This window comes from Camelina sativa, chromosome 2 (genome assembly GCF_030686135.1).
Source record: "Camelina sativa cultivar CO46 ecotype springtype chromosome 2, ASM3068613v1".
Classification (NCBI taxonomy): Eukaryota; Viridiplantae; Streptophyta; class Magnoliopsida; order Brassicales; family Brassicaceae; genus Camelina; species Camelina sativa.
In genome coordinates, this window is record NC_141881.1 from 24,422,308 (window position 1) to 24,441,019 (window position 18,712).

An 18,712-nucleotide genomic window follows, 5' to 3' on the forward strand; every position below is an offset into this window, starting at 1 on the left:
CTTTGACTTTGGTAAACAACTAAACATAAAAATTTGAGTTACTTTTGGCATATTCTTTGAATTTGTGATTCTTAATGGGGGGAGATTTACAATACATCTGAAGACTAACTACATTGCGTATAAATTAATGGTAGCATGAAAAGAATGAGGAACCAAAAACTTCTCTTATATATGAAACTATCAGAGTTGGCTAAACACCGCAGATTCTGTTTTAAATAGAGATGATGGAAGCGTGCATTAATTCCGGAGAGCCCTCCTTGTAGGTAAGCTCAACAAAAGTACCTGCTCCTTCTCCTTTCGCAAGTCTTCCCGGGTTTACACACACACACACTTGACTGCATCTTCCCCTTCCCCAAGAGATAAAAACCTTCATAACATTCAGAAAGACATTGACGATTTCAAAGCAGCAAGCTACACGAATAAGGACCAGGACACAAATATATATTTTTGTTATTTTGTATGCTGATTCATAAGTTTTACATCTAATGACCAATATAATCATTATATCACCCAAATCACCAAAGCAAAAACCAAAAATGGAAAATTCTAGTCTTACATTTGTGTCAATAGAAACATCTTTTATCTCCTCTATTTAGTGGTTTAATTCACATGCACGACGTGCATTACTCAGGATTACTCAACTCATTCGAGAAGAGTTTTATTAATAATTAAGACCAAATTTGCATTGATTTGAGTCATTAATCATGTGTGGCAGTTGAAGAATCTAAGGAAACACTCATAAGATCATGTTATCAGTAGGAAGACGGTAATTAACTAACAGATTCCTCATAAGTTAGACTACACTAGAAGAATAGAAACACTCCTATAGTGTGGATGAGAGGTTTGGAGATTTTGACAATAACCAAGAGATCAGCGTGGACCAGTTGACAAAGACGCAAGGATGCTGTCCAAGACGGGTCATGACTAGAATCCAAACCTCTTCTGCGAAAGGACAGTGAAGTAAGAGATGATCTCGAGTTTCTATACCTGGGAGTTGCAGAAGAGACATTCAGGGGTGATGTGCATTCCCTAGTTCAGGAGTCTTGCTTTGACAGGCAAGCGATCTAAATTTGCAATCCAGAAGTTGAAAGCTTGCTTAGGCACTGAGTGTTTGAACCAAACCCCGCTTTAGCCCAAGGTTTCGTTTCATCCGAAGGTCTGAGATGGTTCCAGGTTTTCTTGGTGGAAAAAAGAGTAGAGGACTCGCTGTAATAAGTATCATGACCTCTAGAAACATTTGGAGGTGTTATGTTAAGCATCTCATTCCGCAGAATAGCAACTGAAGGGTTTCTAGATCTGCTGGAGGGTAGTCTCCATCCTTGACTAGTGCAAGCGTCTGCAACCACAGCATCCATAGCTGAAGAGGACCATTTGGACCCATGAAGTCTCTGAGAATTCCAAGGGAAGACCAATTATCAAACCAAAAACTGGTTGTAAGACCATCGCCAATGTCGCATCGAATTAGAGACCTGTACCAATGGTTTCAGCTTCAGAAGGGAGAGCACCAAATCCAGCTAGAATTGTTATGTGGGACTACACACCAATAGTTTGCTCTTTTGACACTTCTATAGATTTAGATAAACATACAATCTGATTAATGTATATCTCCATACCATATACACACTAGATTGTTCTCCTTTTATGTTGGTAAATATAATAGTTTATACTAACCAACTGTCATTTAGATTAAGAGTATATATATATTTTTGTGCAAACATATTAAGAATATATGAGCAGTTTTTAGGCTGGAATGAATATATTTAAAATATTGTCACAATCTCATTCTTACATATATATGTCCATCCACTTATAAATGTAAAGATTGGAGAAAGGTACATATATTCCACATGAACTGATGAACATGACTCAAACCATTACCAAAACGATAAGGGTCTCTTAATGACATGTTTTTTATTTATTTATTACACATGACTCAAAGCTAAAACGACAATTAATCAAACGACGTCTACTCAATCGAGAAGACTTTTATATTGAAAGGGAAGAGCCTCATGATCATCAGGGACTGGCTGACTTGCCGCTCTTACGAGCTCAGCTTCAATCCTGCAAATGCACTTCAAAAAGATAAATCAAAAAGGTACCCCAAACAAACAAACAACGCTCTCTAAACATAGATCTCATAAGCTATAGCTGTATACTTACATGTTCTGAGCATCAATGTCAAAGTCAATGTGCGGTTCTGGTGGAGCAACTGCTGGTGACTCCACAAAGCAAAGTTTTTCATCTCCAGCAAGTTTTCTAGCAAGATACAAAAAGGGTTTCTCAAAATCGCTATTGTTCTTTGTAGATATCTCATAGTACTGCAGACCCTTAAGCCTGTGGAACTCAATCTGCTTCGCCTTGATTTCTCTATGGGGCCCTTCAACTTTGTTACCACACAGAACAATGGGGATGTTTTCACACACCCTGTTTGATAAAATATTCAGATCCCACATTATAATTTTGAGTTCATTCTTGTTCAAAGATATAGAAAGACAATCATGCAATAATCAATATATTTTCAAATTGTACCTTCGGAGATCACGGTACCATGTGTCAAGGTTATGGTATGTGGCCCGTGATCTGACATCAAACATGATTATCGCACATTGACCTTGGACGCTGCAAGATGATAAATAAAGGTTACATTTCCATTTATTGAAAGATCGACGCAACTGACCAAGACCAAATCAAGATCGACCAAATTTACGAACAGGGAAATATCATAAATATTTGTCAAGACCATCGAACTACGGTTATTTGGATATATAATGTTACACAAATTAGTTAAAACATAAACCAAGAAGTGATCGTAGGAGACTTCTATAACTTACTAGTGTGCATCCTTAAGACCACGATATTCCTCTTGTCCAGCAGTATCCCAGCATTCAAAACGGATCTTGCCACGGTTAGTGAAGAATTCTAAAGGCTGAACATCCACACCAACAGTAGCTACGTACAAAGTCCAAAATTTAGAAGATCAACATGATAAAAATGAAGTAGAGACATGACCGTTGGCATTGTTCGTTGCATTCATTACCAATCTATATAAATACTTACGTTCATAGTTCTGCTCAAATTCCCCAGTCAGATGTCTCTTGACAAAGGTGGTTTTCCCGGTTCCCGCATCACCAACAATGAGAAGCTTGAAGGTTGGACAATCGACATTTTGCTGGTTAGAGAAAGCCTGATCACAAACAACACAACGAATTCAGACAAGAGAAAAAAAAAAAAAAAAGATAACAAAGATACAAACAAAGGGATGAATTTCTCACCATCTTTTGGGAAGCACGAGAGAGCTAGAGAGAAAGAGTAAAACCTATGATGATTTGATATTTTGATGTTAGGTGGAGGTGTATGGGAGATATATTTATACATCATTTCCCACTCTATTTTTAGACGAAAATTGTATTAAATTATTTATGTTTATGTCATATATAACATTAATAAGAAGATTGCTATCTTAAATTATAATCACTATTACAGTAATGTGAAAGAGATTTCTCTTGTATATTTATTTTCCTCTGCTATTTTTAGACAAACTTTACTTTAAACTATATATGATTATGACATAAATAAAAATAAGAAGGAGATAATTTGGTGTCTTAAATATTATAATGACTAAAATAATAATATTAGGGAAATTGCTATTTATAGGCGATGTTTTGCTACATTAATTTAATTATAACATAAATAAGAAGATATTAGGAAAAAAAAATATGGAAAGATAAATAAAACATCAATATATAAAACTAAGCATGAAATGAAATTTTCAATTTTGTAAAATTTATTTGAAAGAAAGAAATCTATCATATAGTATGGCAAAAATTAAATGAAAGCTTGGAAATCTATGTTAATATTTATAATTTAGTGATAAAAAGAAAAAATTAAATGGAAGTGTATATATATAGAATATAAATACATGTAATATATATAAAAACAAAAACAAAAAGCCTATTAATGGTAACATATAACTCCCAAAAAGATAACTTAATCATTATACTAAACGTTGTCGTTTACTGCTAACATAACACACCCAAGAAAGATGTTTGTTGGAAGGGCTTATAAATGGGCCTAGATAATGTGGCCCAATATTACATGTTAGTTTCAGGAAGAGATTGAAAAATGTTTTTTAGGTTATATAATTGGTGGTGGTGGATGGGGATGTGCTGCATGCAAAGTATTTCGGTAATTGATTGTTGGAGGAAAAATATCGATATTAACGTTACTAAGAGATGCTCGAATAATATTATTTGTTTGATTTATATGAGATGCTTCTATGAACGTTACTTAACAGTGTTGAATATTAATTTCATATATAAACAGTTAGGTATCTTGTTAAATTACTAACTAAATACTGTACACCTGACCATACACAGAGAAGAGCATAACAAATTAACAACCATAGAGAAATATTAAATATATGTAGTATTAGGTTTCGTAGTTAGAAAGAAAATTTGGCCATTTTCTTTTGGCAGTATTAGCTTTTGTTCATATTAATAATATGTAAAATGGGATTAGAAGTTGAAATGGATAAGGTTAGGGCTATACACCTACTTATGCATTCCAAGTGGAATACATGAACGATGAGCAAAACTATATTTTTTTCTTCTAAAAAAGGTGACTAAAGATGGTGTGTATATGGTGTAGTGAGTGTGTGTGCCAACGACAACACTTCCACCTTTTCTAAAGTCAACCTTTTTAATTCTATATATATATAAAAAATCATTTACGATGGCTCTAACTTATATTCTGGCAAAAGAATCATCAGTGTGTCTCGTGTAATTGTAGTTTTTGGTGAATTTATGACTGACAAGCCTGTTTTATTTCTTGTATGATAATTAACAGTTGTCACCAAACCTTTTTTTTTTATCTTGTAGAAGTGTTTTTACTCTCGTTAATTTTGCTTATCTGTAAATAAGATCGATGCGTTTGACTTTGATGCATGAGGTCATTTTGACATCCACATAGAGTCATTGTTCACCACCGATGATGATTCACCATAAATCTTTCGGACATTGAGTGGGACACTTAAAACCTACTTTTCTCTAGCTAGATAGTTTTCTTTGCTTTGTACGGTGTTTGATTAAGATATCATTGATTTAGTTAGGAATCAAACGTGTGATTACTTTTCCATTATCTCTTTTGATTTCAAAATCTTAATGATGAAATGTTCTAATTAGAAAGTATGTCGAACATTCAAAAATAACTTTAGATCGAGGTATCGATCTTCTATTAACTGGTTTGACTTGATGAAATCTATTTGGTTACTTATTATAACATGGAAAACAAGTTTGATTTAAGAACTATACCTTGTTTGACTAAAAAGACAAATTATAAAACAACAAACTTATAAACGGAATACATAATATAAGAAAATTCGAAATTTGGGACGACTTTGATTATTAATTACTAATTAATGAAAGGGCATCGACCTAGAGAATTGAGATTAATGAAAAGTCAACGTGAATGAACTTGGTCAGGAAATACCAAACTTTGCTTAGTGTGTAGAAAGTAAACGCCAACTTTGGTTATAGACCCCAAAAAAGAGTCTTATGCTTTCACATTTGAATGAAACTCCTTTGCGGGTTTGGTAAACACGAAAATAATAGTATTTAAAAGTACTAGAGGAATATAATACTAGATAAATGTTAGACCAAACTAAAATAATTGGACTTCGCATAAAGTCAACCTCATGATGTAGAGTGGTTTCCGTACTTAACTTCCTTACCAAAAACACATATCAACCGACGACGACGACGACTAAGACTTCCCCCTACTTTATAATATCTACCACCTTTCAAAGTTTTAACTACCTCAAGATTACAAGTCAATTATATAATATCACAATTTATATAACCCTCACAAGCTAAGTAATACTATTTAGTTTGTATAACATCTTGTCATTCATTTTTTAACAACTACTTTGGCAATTTCTTATCACATAGTAATAGTTTGTGAGTCATATTAGTATTGACGAACTCATTATTGGGTTGGGGATGAGGATTCAAGTCATCTCGTTGCGATTTCAGTCATGGATGACCATTGTAGATGTCTTAAATTCCAAAAATACTCGTATGTTGCATAAGCTCCAAGGGTTAGTCGACTCTTTAATACATGTCGATTTAAAACCAAATATATAATTAGCAAGTATCACATGATCACCTAGTTGACGTTGTTTTATATAGAATGTACTTAAATTGACTATGTATCTGGAAGCAGAACTCTATGTCAATGTGTAGCAAGCAAATTATGCGACAAATGATTGGTCAGTAACCGATGACTAGTCATAATTGATGACATAATCTCTACTAGTACTGTATTTGTCAACAACTACTACCGTCAAACCTTAGATCACCTAAAATATATATAGATCATTTTTCTCATTGCCTTCAGAATTGAACTATATCACTTGTTGCTCCTTAGAATAATCCCCACTATACACTTTCCGGTGTAACTATCAAAAACGGCGTCGAATCGATCGATTGTAATAAAGTAAATCTCTAAAACAAACAAGAACTTGTAAATGTGGGCAAAGAAATGAATCTTGTTATTAATAATATCATCATTAACTTTAGGTACAACAAAACCATATTCAAGATGATCATAATAATATAGAATGATATCTTCTTGAAAGAGGTTATTAAAAGAGTAAAAGTAATTAATGTTGTTCTCAGGGGAATATTCCAAGAAGAAGCTGTCTTCTTGATCCCAGATCCAATTCTCATCAAATCCTCCTCCCACTTCTTCCTCTTCCTCCTCCTCCAATGACGTTGCTTCTACGCAATTCTCATCTTCGTCTTCGTTACGTTTCTCTATCTCTCCCCTTACGTCAATCCAACCGTCAGTTTCCCATTCTGGTTCATCTCCGGCGAGTTTCTTGATCCGATCACCCGGTACTAAAGAATCACCCCAAGCATTTACAAATACGTCTTCTTGATCAGCTCTTTTAACTAATCTACTTCTCGAGGTTTCACATAAATCCCAAAAACCTTGATCCAACACAGTACTAGGAGATGAAGAACTTAGACCATTACAAGCTTCGTCTTCCTCATCAAGAAACGAATGTTGAAGCAATTCTTGAACGTTCCATCTCTGTTTTGGATCTTTCTTAAGACAATTCTTCAAAAAGTCTTGACCTTTATCCGATAACCAAACCGGAATCACCGGCGACTCACCGGAGAAACCAATCTTGTAAATCGCAGCAACGACGTCGTTTAACTCCGGCCAAGGACTTGACCCTGTAGCCATCTCTATCACCGTACACCCCAAAGCCCACACATCAGCTGGAAAACTCTGTTCTTCACCACGCGCTACCTCCGGAGACATAAACGCCGGTGTACCGGAAAATTCAAGATTCTCATACTCTCCCACCACCGTTTTAGCACAGCCCAAATCGACGATCTTCGCGGTCTCTCCTCCGATCATCACATTCTGGCTCTTTAAATCGCAATGAACGATTCCTTGTTCGTGAAGATACACCAACCCTTTCAATATCTGACGAGTGTAGGATCTAATCACCGGCTCCGGTAACTTCCCGCCGGAGTTCTTGATCAAATCGTGAATACTCCCGCCGGAAACATACTCCATCTGGAGATTATACATCGACTTGTTGTCGTTCTCCGTCGTTACATTAGAGCCAATGTACTTGACTATGTAAGGAGAGCTCAACTTCGACAGAATCGACTCTTCTCTCTGCAAAAACTCCGATGAAGAAAACTCAGAGGATTTGACGGCGAAGAAGTCACCGGAGCTTTTGATTGCAAGTGAGACAGTAGCTGTTGAGCCTCGCCCTATGATTGGTCCTCTTATCCAGCTTTGTTCCTCCATTGGAACAGAGCAAGAAAATAAAAACAGAGGAGATAGAGAGAGAAATGAACTAGTAGTAGAGAAAGAGAGAGATAGAGAGAGGTTTAAAATGTTAAAGCAAAGACTAAGTGATGTGATTATTTATATAGAAACAGAAACTCACACAAAGTATATGTGTTGTTGGTGTGTGACTGTGTGTATGTAAATATTGTAATATGACTTTGGCATGGGGTTTAGGTGCCTTAATACAAAGTCTGAACAGAGATGACATTCTTTTTTTAGGTTTTATTCTAATCTCTTTTTTTTTTTTTTTTGCTTATCCTCCAATTATTAAGCACCAAAACTTTACCTTATCTTCCACTTTTTTTAATTATAGATGATTGCTTTCTATAGATCTAATACAGCCGTTTAAGTTCCAATTTCAAAATGCGAGTCGTTAAAAAAAGAAAGAAGAATAAAAGAATATGACTTGAGTGAGTTGATCATTGGTAAGTTCTCTCTTCCATTTTAAAAAATTTAACAACCATGACTTAATCATGATCTTGAATATATTAGGATGAAATAATATTGGTTAGATCTAAACCACAGATTTATCCATAAGAAACTAATAAATAATTAGCATCATACAAACGAATCTTTAAATTTTCAATCCATTTTATAAATATTGGGAAGAAGATCAAATTAATGGAAGTAAAATATTCATTAGTGATTTGATTATGTTCACGTCAAAGAAAAGTAGTTAACGCAGAAATGTTAAACTGTTTTTGGTTTGGTAGATTGGCACATAATTGAAGCAGAAAAGTACAAAATGTAAAAAATATTTTTGATATGGATAATTGCCCATGCATCAAAGTTTCAATCAATTATTATCCATTAGATATACCATTCTATAAACATAATGTTTTACTTATGAAAAGTTTGTGATAAGAACTTATGATTGATAAGTTTGATAAATATGGTATTACCAAAAACCACAACATTCTTATCCAAGATACGTGACTAATGCATATACTCTTGTTTTAAATAATTTTGTGTGCGTGTCAATTACTAGTATCATTGTTCTTCTAATTTATTTAGTATCTAACAAAACCAAAGAAACAAATATCCCAAATTTATAATGTAGTATCCTAGTATAATACTTGTTACAATCAATGTATTATGACATTGGTAGATGAAAAAAAACACACAAAAATTTGGTAGAGAGAGAGATCTTTACTTTTTTTGTGACCCTTTAAAAATTTAATTTCTCAAACATTTTGTGTGGCAGAGCCAATTTGGGATGTGTATTGTGTGAATCTAACACGTGGCGAAAGAAGATTGGAAGATGACAGCTTTGACGGCATGACGCCAGAGTGGACGGCGCCGTAACTTCGATCCACCAATCAGGGCACACACACAACAAAAGCGTAACGAGATTTAACAAATTTTTTTTTTTTTTTAAAACACAAGTTACATAATCCGGCCACGTGGCCGAATCACAAGCTAAGTGCGGGATTAGCGTGGGGAATAATTTATGATTAAAAGAAAATTTAATTTACAAAATATTTGCTGAGGCGATTATCCATCTCTCAATTTCTACTGATTTTTTATACCTAATAATAAAAATTGAAACTCGAAAATAAAGTTTTAAGGAACTACTATTGTAAATTAAATAATTACACTTCTTATTTCTTCAGCTGTAAAGTTAACAATTACACTTCGACTACTAACAAAATTAGTTGAAATCAACTTTTTCTTCATTAAATTGACTGTTCTACACTTCTACATATCATAATTTATTCTTTGATTGGCTTGTATCAACCGTTCCGTTGTAATTCATTTTAGAATATATAAAGGTTTTATAATTGCTGCTGTAAAGTTTAAACGTTGCATGGCAATAACAGTGTGAAAGCACTGAAACGTGAAATGTGGAGCTTTATTATTATGTGAAATGGACCAAATGGTCTTTTATCTTTATTACGAATGCAAGCTTGGGGTTATGTACAAGAAGATTCTATTAGATAAAGGTTTTTTTATAAAAGAAAGAAGAAGGTGTTGGGAAAATTTATTCGAATCTCTACTTTAATTTGCTTAGAGAATACAGTTGGATTCAGATCGTTCTTGTTATTTTAAATTCTAGATTATATATTAAGTATATGAATCTAGCTTCTAGAGATCTTTTTTAATAGAGATAATTGGGAATCAATTTTTGTTTTTTTGGGTTTAGGGTGATGGACGGGCTAAAACAAAACGCGGCTTCATACATGTGATTGGGATCTAAAGGCAAAAAAGGTTTTGAAAGCGTGAAGTGAAAAAGTTAACAAGTAAAATCACGCTATGTTATAATAATCATAATAATACCGTTTTTTTAGTGTAAGGGTTTCTTGAACAGAGACGTTTGTTCTTCTTCCACTTTTATTATTAGTTTGGTACATGTTTTTTCCGTTGCAAGTTTTTTGGAAACGTAAAAAAGACGAATAGAGAGATTTCAAAGTTTTAGGAGTTTTGCAAATGCTGTTACGTCCGTAGCAACTTTTTAGTTTCACATTCAAATGGTAATGTAAGTATATAATAAGAGTGGTTTCTTTGATTTTCCAGAGTGATTTCGTGACCCCTTTTTTTCTCTTTAACATAAACAAAAACTAGTTATCCGACTTTGAAAACATGGATTAGTTTGCAAAATAGTATGTCGAAAATACATAAAATTAAGTTTTCCAACTCTTCTCGTGGGCACGGGCTTGCTTGTCAGCATCGGGTTTTATGAATGACCTCTATGCTTTTCAGATGCTCACCGACCATTTCCCCTAAAAACCGAACCAACCCGTTAATCGATCGGACTATATCTTTGACATTGTCAACTTAGTAGACACCGAAATGGAACTATCAGGTCTTTAAGAGTCGTTCAGTTAAAAAGATACTTACAAGGTATCAGCTAACATGGCACGGATTTTGGCTCTTAGCTCATCCGAAACTTGAGTTGGTTCGTTTTGTGGGTACGGGAAGTTATCTTCAGGGGCAGCTTTAAGATCAGACTGATCTGACTTTGAAATAGTCTCCTCTTCCACTGTTTTCTCGTTTTTCTTTATACGTTTACTAGACTTGTGTCGATGACCATGCTCAACGTCTGAAGAGTCCTCGTGCTTGCGTCTACTTGACCTGTGTCGGTGACGATGATGTTCATCATCAGATGAATCACGATGCTTATCATGCTTCCTGGATCTGTGATGATGGCTGCTACGCTTGTCCTTGGAATAATCAACATGTTTGCTATGTTTACTAGATCTGTGTCGGTGCTCACCCTCGTTATCAGAAGAATCATACACCTCATGCCTATCTGAAGATTTGCTGCGTCTGTGTCTATGACGTGAACGACTGTGATACTCATCGTCCGAGGAACTCTCATGCTTGTGCTTGTCCCGAGAATGTCTGTCCTTGGAAGAGTATCGTGTCTTCTTATGTTTATGCCGTTTTCTACTAGATGAATGCTTCTTATCGGTCCTGGTTTCTTCTGTAGCTTCATCCATGCTGCTCTCTTCCTCTTCTTCTTCTCCTTGTTCCATCTTAATATCTCCATCTCTCTGTGATCTCGAGCGGTAATTCCTCTTTGATCGTCTTTCACAGTTACCATCATCTGCTAATTTTGTCTCAGCTACAGATGGAATTGAGCTACCTTCTCTTTCTTTGGCAGCTTTATCACCTAATCCAGAAATCCCGCAGTCCAACAGTTTGAGCGATACACTTTGCGACGGTTCAGCTTGTTGCACTGGCTGAGCTTCGGGTTTTAACATGGCCACAAACATTTTTGCACGTTTCAATCTTTCTGCCTTCAACTTCTGCTCCTTAGACAAGGCTTCAGAAGAATCAGCTTCACTAGCAACAGTTGAGCCAGAGATCAACTGACCTGTAGATTTCGTCAAATCAGGGGGGGACTTAGATGAAGGGTAACTTCCATCATTTCCGGGGCTCTGAGAAGTCTCATCCATGGGTTTGCCTGATAGAATCCCCAGCTGGGGATTCCTTATGCCTCTTCTAGCCGCTTGAAGAATAGCAGCAGCAGTATTCGCATCAACATTCACCCTCATCTGTGGTTGGACAGGCTTGAATGGTTCGTTGTGCAACTCGACCTTTGGTTTGTCACTAACCATTTTTGGTTTCTCTTTCTTGGCAGAATCATCTGATAAAACACTCCCAAACGCATGTTTGCCATCTTTTACAGCATCGTCCATCCTCTTTTGCTTCACGTCTTCCTCTCTGGTAATGACGCCTTTGTCGCATGATTTCAACTGCAAATGAAATCAACCAACGTGTTACAATATTAATGATAAAAGCACATGAAAACACACTAAATTCGTAGCAGTTGAAAATAAAATTACCTCTTCGGCTTCTTGGAGAACCTTCCGATAATATCCATGATATAAGCTAGCTGGACGTAAGAATGGAAACATCCCGTATTTCACATCCTGCGCAACAAGAGTCGCCTCTAGTTCTTTCCCGTTCTTTTGGATGAAGTCTACTATCTTATCAATCGCTCTTTTCATCTCCGTAGTCGGCTCCACAATCTGCAGTTCAGGCTTGGGTGGAGCCAGCATTGCAGAAGATTGCGACTTATCATACGTCAAAAACACTTTGGTAGCATTATCTTCTGCATTGATCTGCTTCCTCTCTACAACATCTACTGCACTGACAGAAGGATTTTTTTTTATGAAAGATGCCTTATCATTCAACGGTAGAGAATGCTTAGAGGCTGCATCTCTCTCTGTGGCAATCTTTGCAGCTCCTTTCAACCCTTCAGGTCCATTGGAATCAGCTACCTTAACACCATCATCTACTTTGGCAGACTCGTTTGTTTTAGAGTCATTTGCAGACTCTTCGTTAGCATCTTCATCTTCTACAGTCCCATAAACTGAACCAAGCAATGACAAAGCTCCACCGTCCTTCTCACTTTCGTTCTTTTTCTCTTCTACAGATGACTTTTCTGTCAAAAGCTCTTGATGATTAACAAGAAACCTGAAGTAAGGATGAAGATGGTGGTCTGGCATCAAGAACCCAAATGTTGGGTTGCCTCCTTGTTTGACTCTCAAGACGATTTCAGATTGCCCACCATGCTTGCTTACAAAGCTTGAAGTTTTTGTGATGATCTGATGTAATTTCTCAGTTGGAGGCTGAAAAAAGGAAAAGAAAAATGTACAAGAAAAACAATTAGTAATGTGAAAAATGATGAATGAACCTTTGGCAACTCACAGGTATATGCATATTAAAATCTCACATAAGTATCGAGAACCATAAATTGCAAATATCAGAACTGTATAGATATGCATCATCTGATGTGCACTCAGTTTTTAGGTTCTTGGTAAGTCATGAATTTCTATCATCTTAATCCCACCTGCACTGCCCCTTGTCACGGCAGCGAAAGGAAACAAGGTGCATGTGAATGACAACCTTAGACAACTCCATCTCTTCCCCGAGCATCTGAAACTTAGACATGGTAGTCCTTAGAATAACATATGCACCTTTCAGATGTTTACGTGGCCAATATCAGTTAAGTACCAAATGAGTGAGCAAAACCGGCATATTGCTAAGGGGAACAATCTGATAAAGCAGTAACTTACCAGGTTTTGAAGTAAATAATCAGGCAAGGGGAAAGGCGGGTGAAATCCAGATTCCGTATCAGCATTTTTCTGGTCATTGAAATCACTGGAGCTTCCATATGAAAAGGGGACAGCACGATAACCATCGGCATTTGCATTTGCTGATTCATCATTCATATCTGGGGTACAAAGTGAAATAAATACGATAAATTTTCTGGATAATAATTTGAGAGTAAAGAAAAAAGCGAACCTAAAAAATTAAAATACTCTGGAAGAATAAGTACTCCCTAAACCAGTGTTCTTCTTAGTTTCATGTTTTTTCTTTTCAACACCATAACTCCGTGCAACAATTTGATTGCGATAATCAGAAGAAACAGAAAACATTTGCAACATAAGACTTCGATAGGAGACCTAGCAAGCATCGACCATGGAGTACAGAGATAAGCATACAAAATGATTTCCAAATAAATACCCTCTAACATGATCTACAAGATTCTCATGGGATCAGGCGATGGCGATACTCTCATATTTTTAGAAATACATAATCCAACTCGCACAAAAAATATGGACCTCACTGTAAAACTAGATAGAGCCATTCTCCACTTTAGCTTATATACGCGCACACATGTACATACTGAATTACAATAATAAATGACTACTGAATGTTTCAATAACAAATCTCGAAAGAAGGCACACAAATCTAGATTCGACCTGTAAATTTTAGTTATCATTCTCTAGAACATAGCTAGTTCGAGTTTCCCAGCCAACTCAATAAACTAAAGATATATCCAGATATCTACGAAGTTCCTCATCCTTACCATCTTCATCATCCGACGGAGATGGAGATTCCGCCGGTAAATCGAGGTAACGCTCGCGATCGAGCTCCGATTCCAAGTCAGGATCATCTGAAATCGGACGACGGCGCTTGATACGTGGAGGAGGAAGAGAAGAGAGGAGGTGACGGACATCGTAGCGGTCAATAAAGAGGCTGTTCCAGTCAACGAGCGCCGTCGGGGAGTTGACAAACGTTGCCATCGAATCGTCGTCGAAGAAAAGAGCGTGACGACCAACGATCTCTAGTTCCATTGTGCGATTCTTCTTCCAAAGCAATGGAGATTTGGGGGAAGAGCCAAGGGTTTAGGGTCTGTGTATATTTGGGAATTGGATGTTTCAAATTCGTGATTGACCCTATAGATTTGTGATGACTTCAATTAGATAGAGAGATCTGAGGTCGATAGAAAACGACATCGTATATCGACGAGTTGGTTGCCGTTTTTGAATGAAGAAAACGACGTGCATTGTGCCCTTTTATTTGTTTTGCCTTTTCGTCCTCATAGTAATAAAAGTTTATATATTTACCCCCATAATCTTAACTTTTAAATTTAAAACCACCCAAACCTTGAGTGAATTTTTGTTGTGTTAATTACACATCTTGTTCTTAATATGTTGCGACTTGCGACATTAAAATCTCTATTCTAAGAGTGTGTAGGATTTGTTCATTCGACTCTGCTTATTTGGAACCAACTTGTGATTTTGTTCTCATGAACTATAAAACCTTCTATGATCGATTATGTAGAGTAATAATAGTATAATACCTTCCTCCTTCGTTGGAGTCTTAATGGCTTGAAAGCAATTGTTGATGAGGGAAGAAGAAGGTATCAGTTGGATACTAGAACAAAACATCAAACATGTGACAAGCTATAACTATTAACATGAGTCTTAAACCAATGGGACACGAACATTTTGGTCACTTACGATAGATTTTGGAGATTTTACACTTATGAAGTGGTGTATTCTAGAAATACACCTCTTTATGTTAATTATACTAAACCTAATTAATATTAAACTAGTGAAATCTCTTGGAAATTAACAAACCAAGAAAAAAGAGAATAACCAAATCTCTAGTTTGAACTTTGAACAACTTAATATGGCACATTGTTTACACGAGTTATTTCGGAAAAAAATAATAATGAATTAGTGTGTATTATAAATAAATAAATCAATAGATATCAAAATGATTAATGTAAAAAGGAGTTTGCGCGTGGCTTAATAGTTAATGCAACAGAAAGATATCGTAGAGAAACAATAGATTATACATATCGTGTATAGGTCGGAAGATGACCAATCGGCAACAAGGGAATGGTGTTTGACTTTTGTGACGTAAAGTTTGTACATTGTTTAACAAATTGGAGTAGAGAGTTGACCTCGCTTCATAGCTAGCTAGCTAGCTAGCTTTCTTGAACTATAAACAAACAAACAAACAACGAATCTAATATTTGTGCCTTCTGGAAGTCTTTGACCGGTTTATTCAACATTTTCCTTCGATCGTTCGATGTATAGACGATTTCATATACTGGTTCACCGATGGCCGGTTTGCATATTTATATTAGTATAAGCCACTATATGGAAATATTCAAAGTTCAGTGTGATAATAAAGATAACTAATGTTTCAGAAACTGAATCTGGATTGTAAATTTATGCAAAAGCATAAAGTTAACAAACCAAGTTGTATTAGTTTAAATGGTCATCATCGTAAGTAAGGGACATCATGGATCGTATTCCACTATGCATATGTTTGTATATTAGAAATCATGGACTTCCTACTCAAAATCAGCTCATCATATGGAAATATCAATACAGAGCGGATCAATTATTCTAATGATTAAAAACAAAAGAATTAATGAAGGTCCATGGAGAAGAGAATTGAGCATGAGTGAAGAATGAAAAATAATGTGAATTAATGACAGTGTTATGTTACTCCACTTTAATGACTCGTATCGTATCGGACATAGATTATATACTTGTAAATATGCGATATACAAATCAGTTTACACTTGACCATTTTCAATTATCTAGCTAGTAGTTTCTAATAGTTTGTTCATTGCATTTCAAAAGTGGAACTCTGCCCAATTATGTTTAAGTTTTTTTTTTTGGGCCTAGTAACACAATCCTGCAGAGACTAATCTAAATTTTGATTTAAGATCTTTTATTTGATTGAAATATATTCGTGCCTCGTATCATATCTGTACTTTGTTACACATTAAATCGATGATCACCCATTAAATTTACTCGCTGTCGAGTGGTATGAAGTATGAACAGAAGGCTTGGCTCGCTCATCTTTCTAAAATTTAAAGTATTAATTTATAAGTTTCTAATTTACATAATCGTTTGAATATTTTATTGTTACAAATATCAATGTAAGAATTGTGGCCTTTCATTTTATTAAATCATATAAGTGTGGTTGATTGGGGCGTATGAGGGTCCGAATGTTAGAATTCAAGTTAAAGCAAGTGTCTATTAGTGGATGTATAGCTTCAAGTTGCTTCATTTGGAAATATAAATTAGTGGTTCGTGGTTTTCACGACAAATGAAATCAACAAGTAAATTTTGTTTTTAAATATTAAACAAACAAAACTGTAATATAAAATATGGACGCCTTTGCTTCTCCTTGCATCTCGCCTGAATCGTCTCGGACCGGCCCATGAGGGCTAGGCGATGGATTCATTCAGTCATGGTTCGTCACGCGTACGCAAATTTAATTTTACCCATCCCTTTCTATTTTTGTATGTTGACATCATAATTTGCAGTTCTTTTTTAACTAACTTGATTACATTCTATGATAAGAATATTCTAATTAAACCCTCTATAAGTGTAAAAACATTCTGATCAACAAAGTAAATTACGGAAATTAGCGTCGATAACCGATAATGAATTCAAATGTTCACCACAAGTAACATATTACAAATGCTACATTATTGTACGAGAGGAAGTCTAAAACTACTATATATTGATTTTTCTTTTGAATTAATATGTTTTAATTACGTAGAACACATTAGTTTTTTTTACTCTCTATGTTATAATCGCGTGTATACACCCCCAACGTAAGCAAATAAGCATGTGCATGTACATGCGCATAAAAAATAATTTATTACTGAAATGAGAAGAAAAAAAACGCCTCTCCCCAAGAAAAAATCGATCGCTTGAAACCTTACTTAACCTTTTTCACCACATTTCACGCGTCAACTCGTCTCGATCACAACTATAAACTCTAAGTCCACCCTCTCCTCAATTCTTCACAACTCAACCTCTCTCTCTCCCCAAATCTCTTCCTCTGTCTCTACATTCACATAAACGATAAAAGAAGAAGAAGAAGAAGAAAAAGGAGGAGACAAAAAAACAAAAGAAGAACAATCTCTCTCGCTCTAACTCACAAACACATTCATAGATCAAGAGAAATGGCCCACTTCATGAAGCTACTCGTGACAATTGCATTGACAACCGTTGTCACAATCGCCATCATCACCACCAAAACTACCACCACCACGACCGCAACATTTGCTCTCGAAGACCCTTTCAAGGATCTTACACCGCCAGGAGCGGTTAAGATCAGACCGAGTCGTTTCTTGGCAGAGAAAGTCGACCAGGGTCAAGGACCAAAAGCTCGTAACCCAAACGCAGCTGATCATTGCCACAAGGACAATGAAATCTGCAGCAGCAGCTATTACAGCACCGGAGCAAACGCTACAATGGCTTGTTGCAACAACAAGTGTATGGATTTATCAACCGACGACAAAAACTGCGGTGCGTGTAAGGCCAAATGTAAGTTCGGACAAACGTGTTGTCGCGGTCAGTGCGTTTACGTGGCTTACGATAAACGCCATTGCGGTGAGTGTAACCATCGTTGCAATGACGGCGAGTTCTGCGTCTACGGTCTCTGTAACTACGCGTGATGAATCAAATCATTCACTCACGCCAAAACGTAAAAAAAAAAAAAAAAAAGATTTTAAGTAAAATTATACGGATGATTTATTTACATGGACGCTGATTAAAGAAAGGTCGGTCCAATTAATTATTTACTTAATAATTAATTAAAGTATTGTGTGTGTGTATTTTTGGATTCCCATAATGTTTTGAGGGGTATATAAAGGAGATTATTTTTTCTATTTCTAATGTCTACGAATAAAGTGGAACATCCTCGTTCCAATACTACTGCTGTTTTATTAAGGTTTTATAAGAGTGTATAAATTACGCTCCATAATAATTTCGTGAACAATGTTTTTTATACGTATAATTCATAAAATAAAGTCTCTTTCCTCATAGCTGGTCCAAATATTTATTAGCAAAAATAGGTTCTAATTGGTATAATGCAAGAATACTCAATGGAACATAAAAGAACAAATATTTTACAAAATAACTTAAAGAATAAAGATAGAAGAATTTTTTTTTTTAATCCATTCCTCTGCTTTTCACTTAGGGTTTTCTTTAAATCATGAGTAGAATTGTATTCTAGAATTTAATTGTAATTAGTAAAATTTAACGGAATAACGATACAAAAATAT

General features: G+C 35.6%; 3 protein-coding genes and 1 pseudogene across 13 annotated transcripts; 1 reads left to right on the forward strand and 3 right to left on the reverse strand.

Annotated features, from left to right (window-relative positions):
• Positions 1-1,737: 1,737 nt before the first annotated feature.
• Positions 1,738-3,383, reverse strand: LOC104731367 (GTP-binding nuclear protein Ran-2-like). 2 transcript variants are annotated; one of them, XM_010450718.2, is made up of 6 exons: positions 3,273-3,383; positions 3,058-3,184; positions 2,832-2,949; positions 2,530-2,619; positions 2,161-2,424; positions 1,738-2,061 (listed from the first exon to the last, which is right to left on the reverse strand). In XM_010450718.2, the coding sequence occupies exons 1-6, from the start codon at positions 3,273-3,275 to the stop codon at positions 1,971-1,973; spliced, it is 693 nt and encodes a 230-aa protein (XP_010449020.1). In that variant the 5' UTR covers positions 3,276-3,383; the 3' UTR covers positions 1,738-1,970. The 2 variants fall into 2 exon arrangements, with proteins under 2 accessions (XP_010449020.1, XP_010449029.1); XM_010450727.2 differs by having other exon boundaries at positions 1,738-2,072.
• A 3,022-nt stretch (positions 3,384-6,405) lies between these two features.
• On the reverse strand, positions 6,406-8,088 carry LOC104755203 (mitogen-activated protein kinase kinase kinase 18 pseudogene; annotated as a pseudogene). The gene has a single exon (XR_015569064.1). The product of XR_015569064.1 is annotated as a mitogen-activated protein kinase kinase kinase 18 pseudogene (transcript).
• A 2,287-nt stretch (positions 8,089-10,375) lies between these two features.
• LOC104731381 (uncharacterized) lies at positions 10,376-14,582 on the reverse strand. 9 transcript variants are annotated; one of them, XM_087488533.1, is made up of 6 exons: positions 14,192-14,582; positions 13,395-13,784; positions 13,052-13,254; positions 12,159-12,947; positions 10,708-12,068; positions 10,376-10,589 (listed from the first exon to the last, which is right to left on the reverse strand). In XM_087488533.1, exons 3-6 carry the CDS (start codon positions 13,067-13,069, stop codon positions 10,574-10,576), a joined length of 2,184 nt encoding a protein of 727 aa, XP_087344659.1. In that variant the 5' UTR covers positions 13,070-13,254; positions 13,395-13,784; positions 14,192-14,582; the 3' UTR covers positions 10,376-10,573. The 9 variants fall into 9 exon arrangements, with proteins under 9 accessions (XP_087344659.1, XP_087344649.1, XP_087344656.1 ...); XM_087488523.1 differs by having other exon boundaries at positions 13,395-13,552; positions 14,192-14,562; XM_087488530.1 differs by having other exon boundaries at positions 13,052-13,260; positions 13,395-13,552; positions 14,192-14,557.
• A 2,855-nt stretch (positions 14,583-17,437) lies between these two features.
• Positions 17,438-18,316, forward strand: LOC104731402 (stigma-specific STIG1-like protein 2). The gene has a single exon (XM_010450774.3). The coding sequence runs from the start codon at positions 17,609-17,611 to the stop codon at positions 18,101-18,103; it is 495 nt and encodes a 164-aa protein (XP_010449076.1). The 5' UTR covers positions 17,438-17,608; the 3' UTR covers positions 18,104-18,316.
• Positions 18,317-18,712: the final 396 nt, after the last annotated feature.

Coding starts and splice junctions, on each gene's coding strand:
- LOC104731367 (XM_010450718.2), bottom strand. Junction 2,950..3,057: donor ATTTGAGCAGAACTATGAAC/GTAAGTATTTAT, acceptor CTTTGTACGTAG/CTACTGTTGGTGTGGATGTT. Junction 2,062..2,160: donor GACATTGATGCTCAGAACAT/GTAAGTATACAG, acceptor GTGCATTTGCAG/GATTGAAGCTGAGCTCGTAA.
- LOC104731381 (XM_010450738.2), bottom strand. CDS start 14,459: ATGGAACTAGAGATCGTTGGTCGTCACGCTCTTTTCTTCGACGACGAT. Junction 13,553..14,191: donor TCCGTCGGATGATGAAGATG/GTAAGGATGAGG, acceptor TTTGTACCCCAG/ATATGAATGATGAATCAGCA. Junction 12,069..12,158: donor TTCTCCAAGAAGCCGAAGAG/GTAATTTTATTT, acceptor TTTCATTTGCAG/TTGAAATCATGCGACAAAGG.
- LOC104731402 (XM_010450774.3), top strand. CDS start 17,609: ATGGCCCACTTCATGAAGCTACTCGTGACAATTGCATTGACAACCGTT.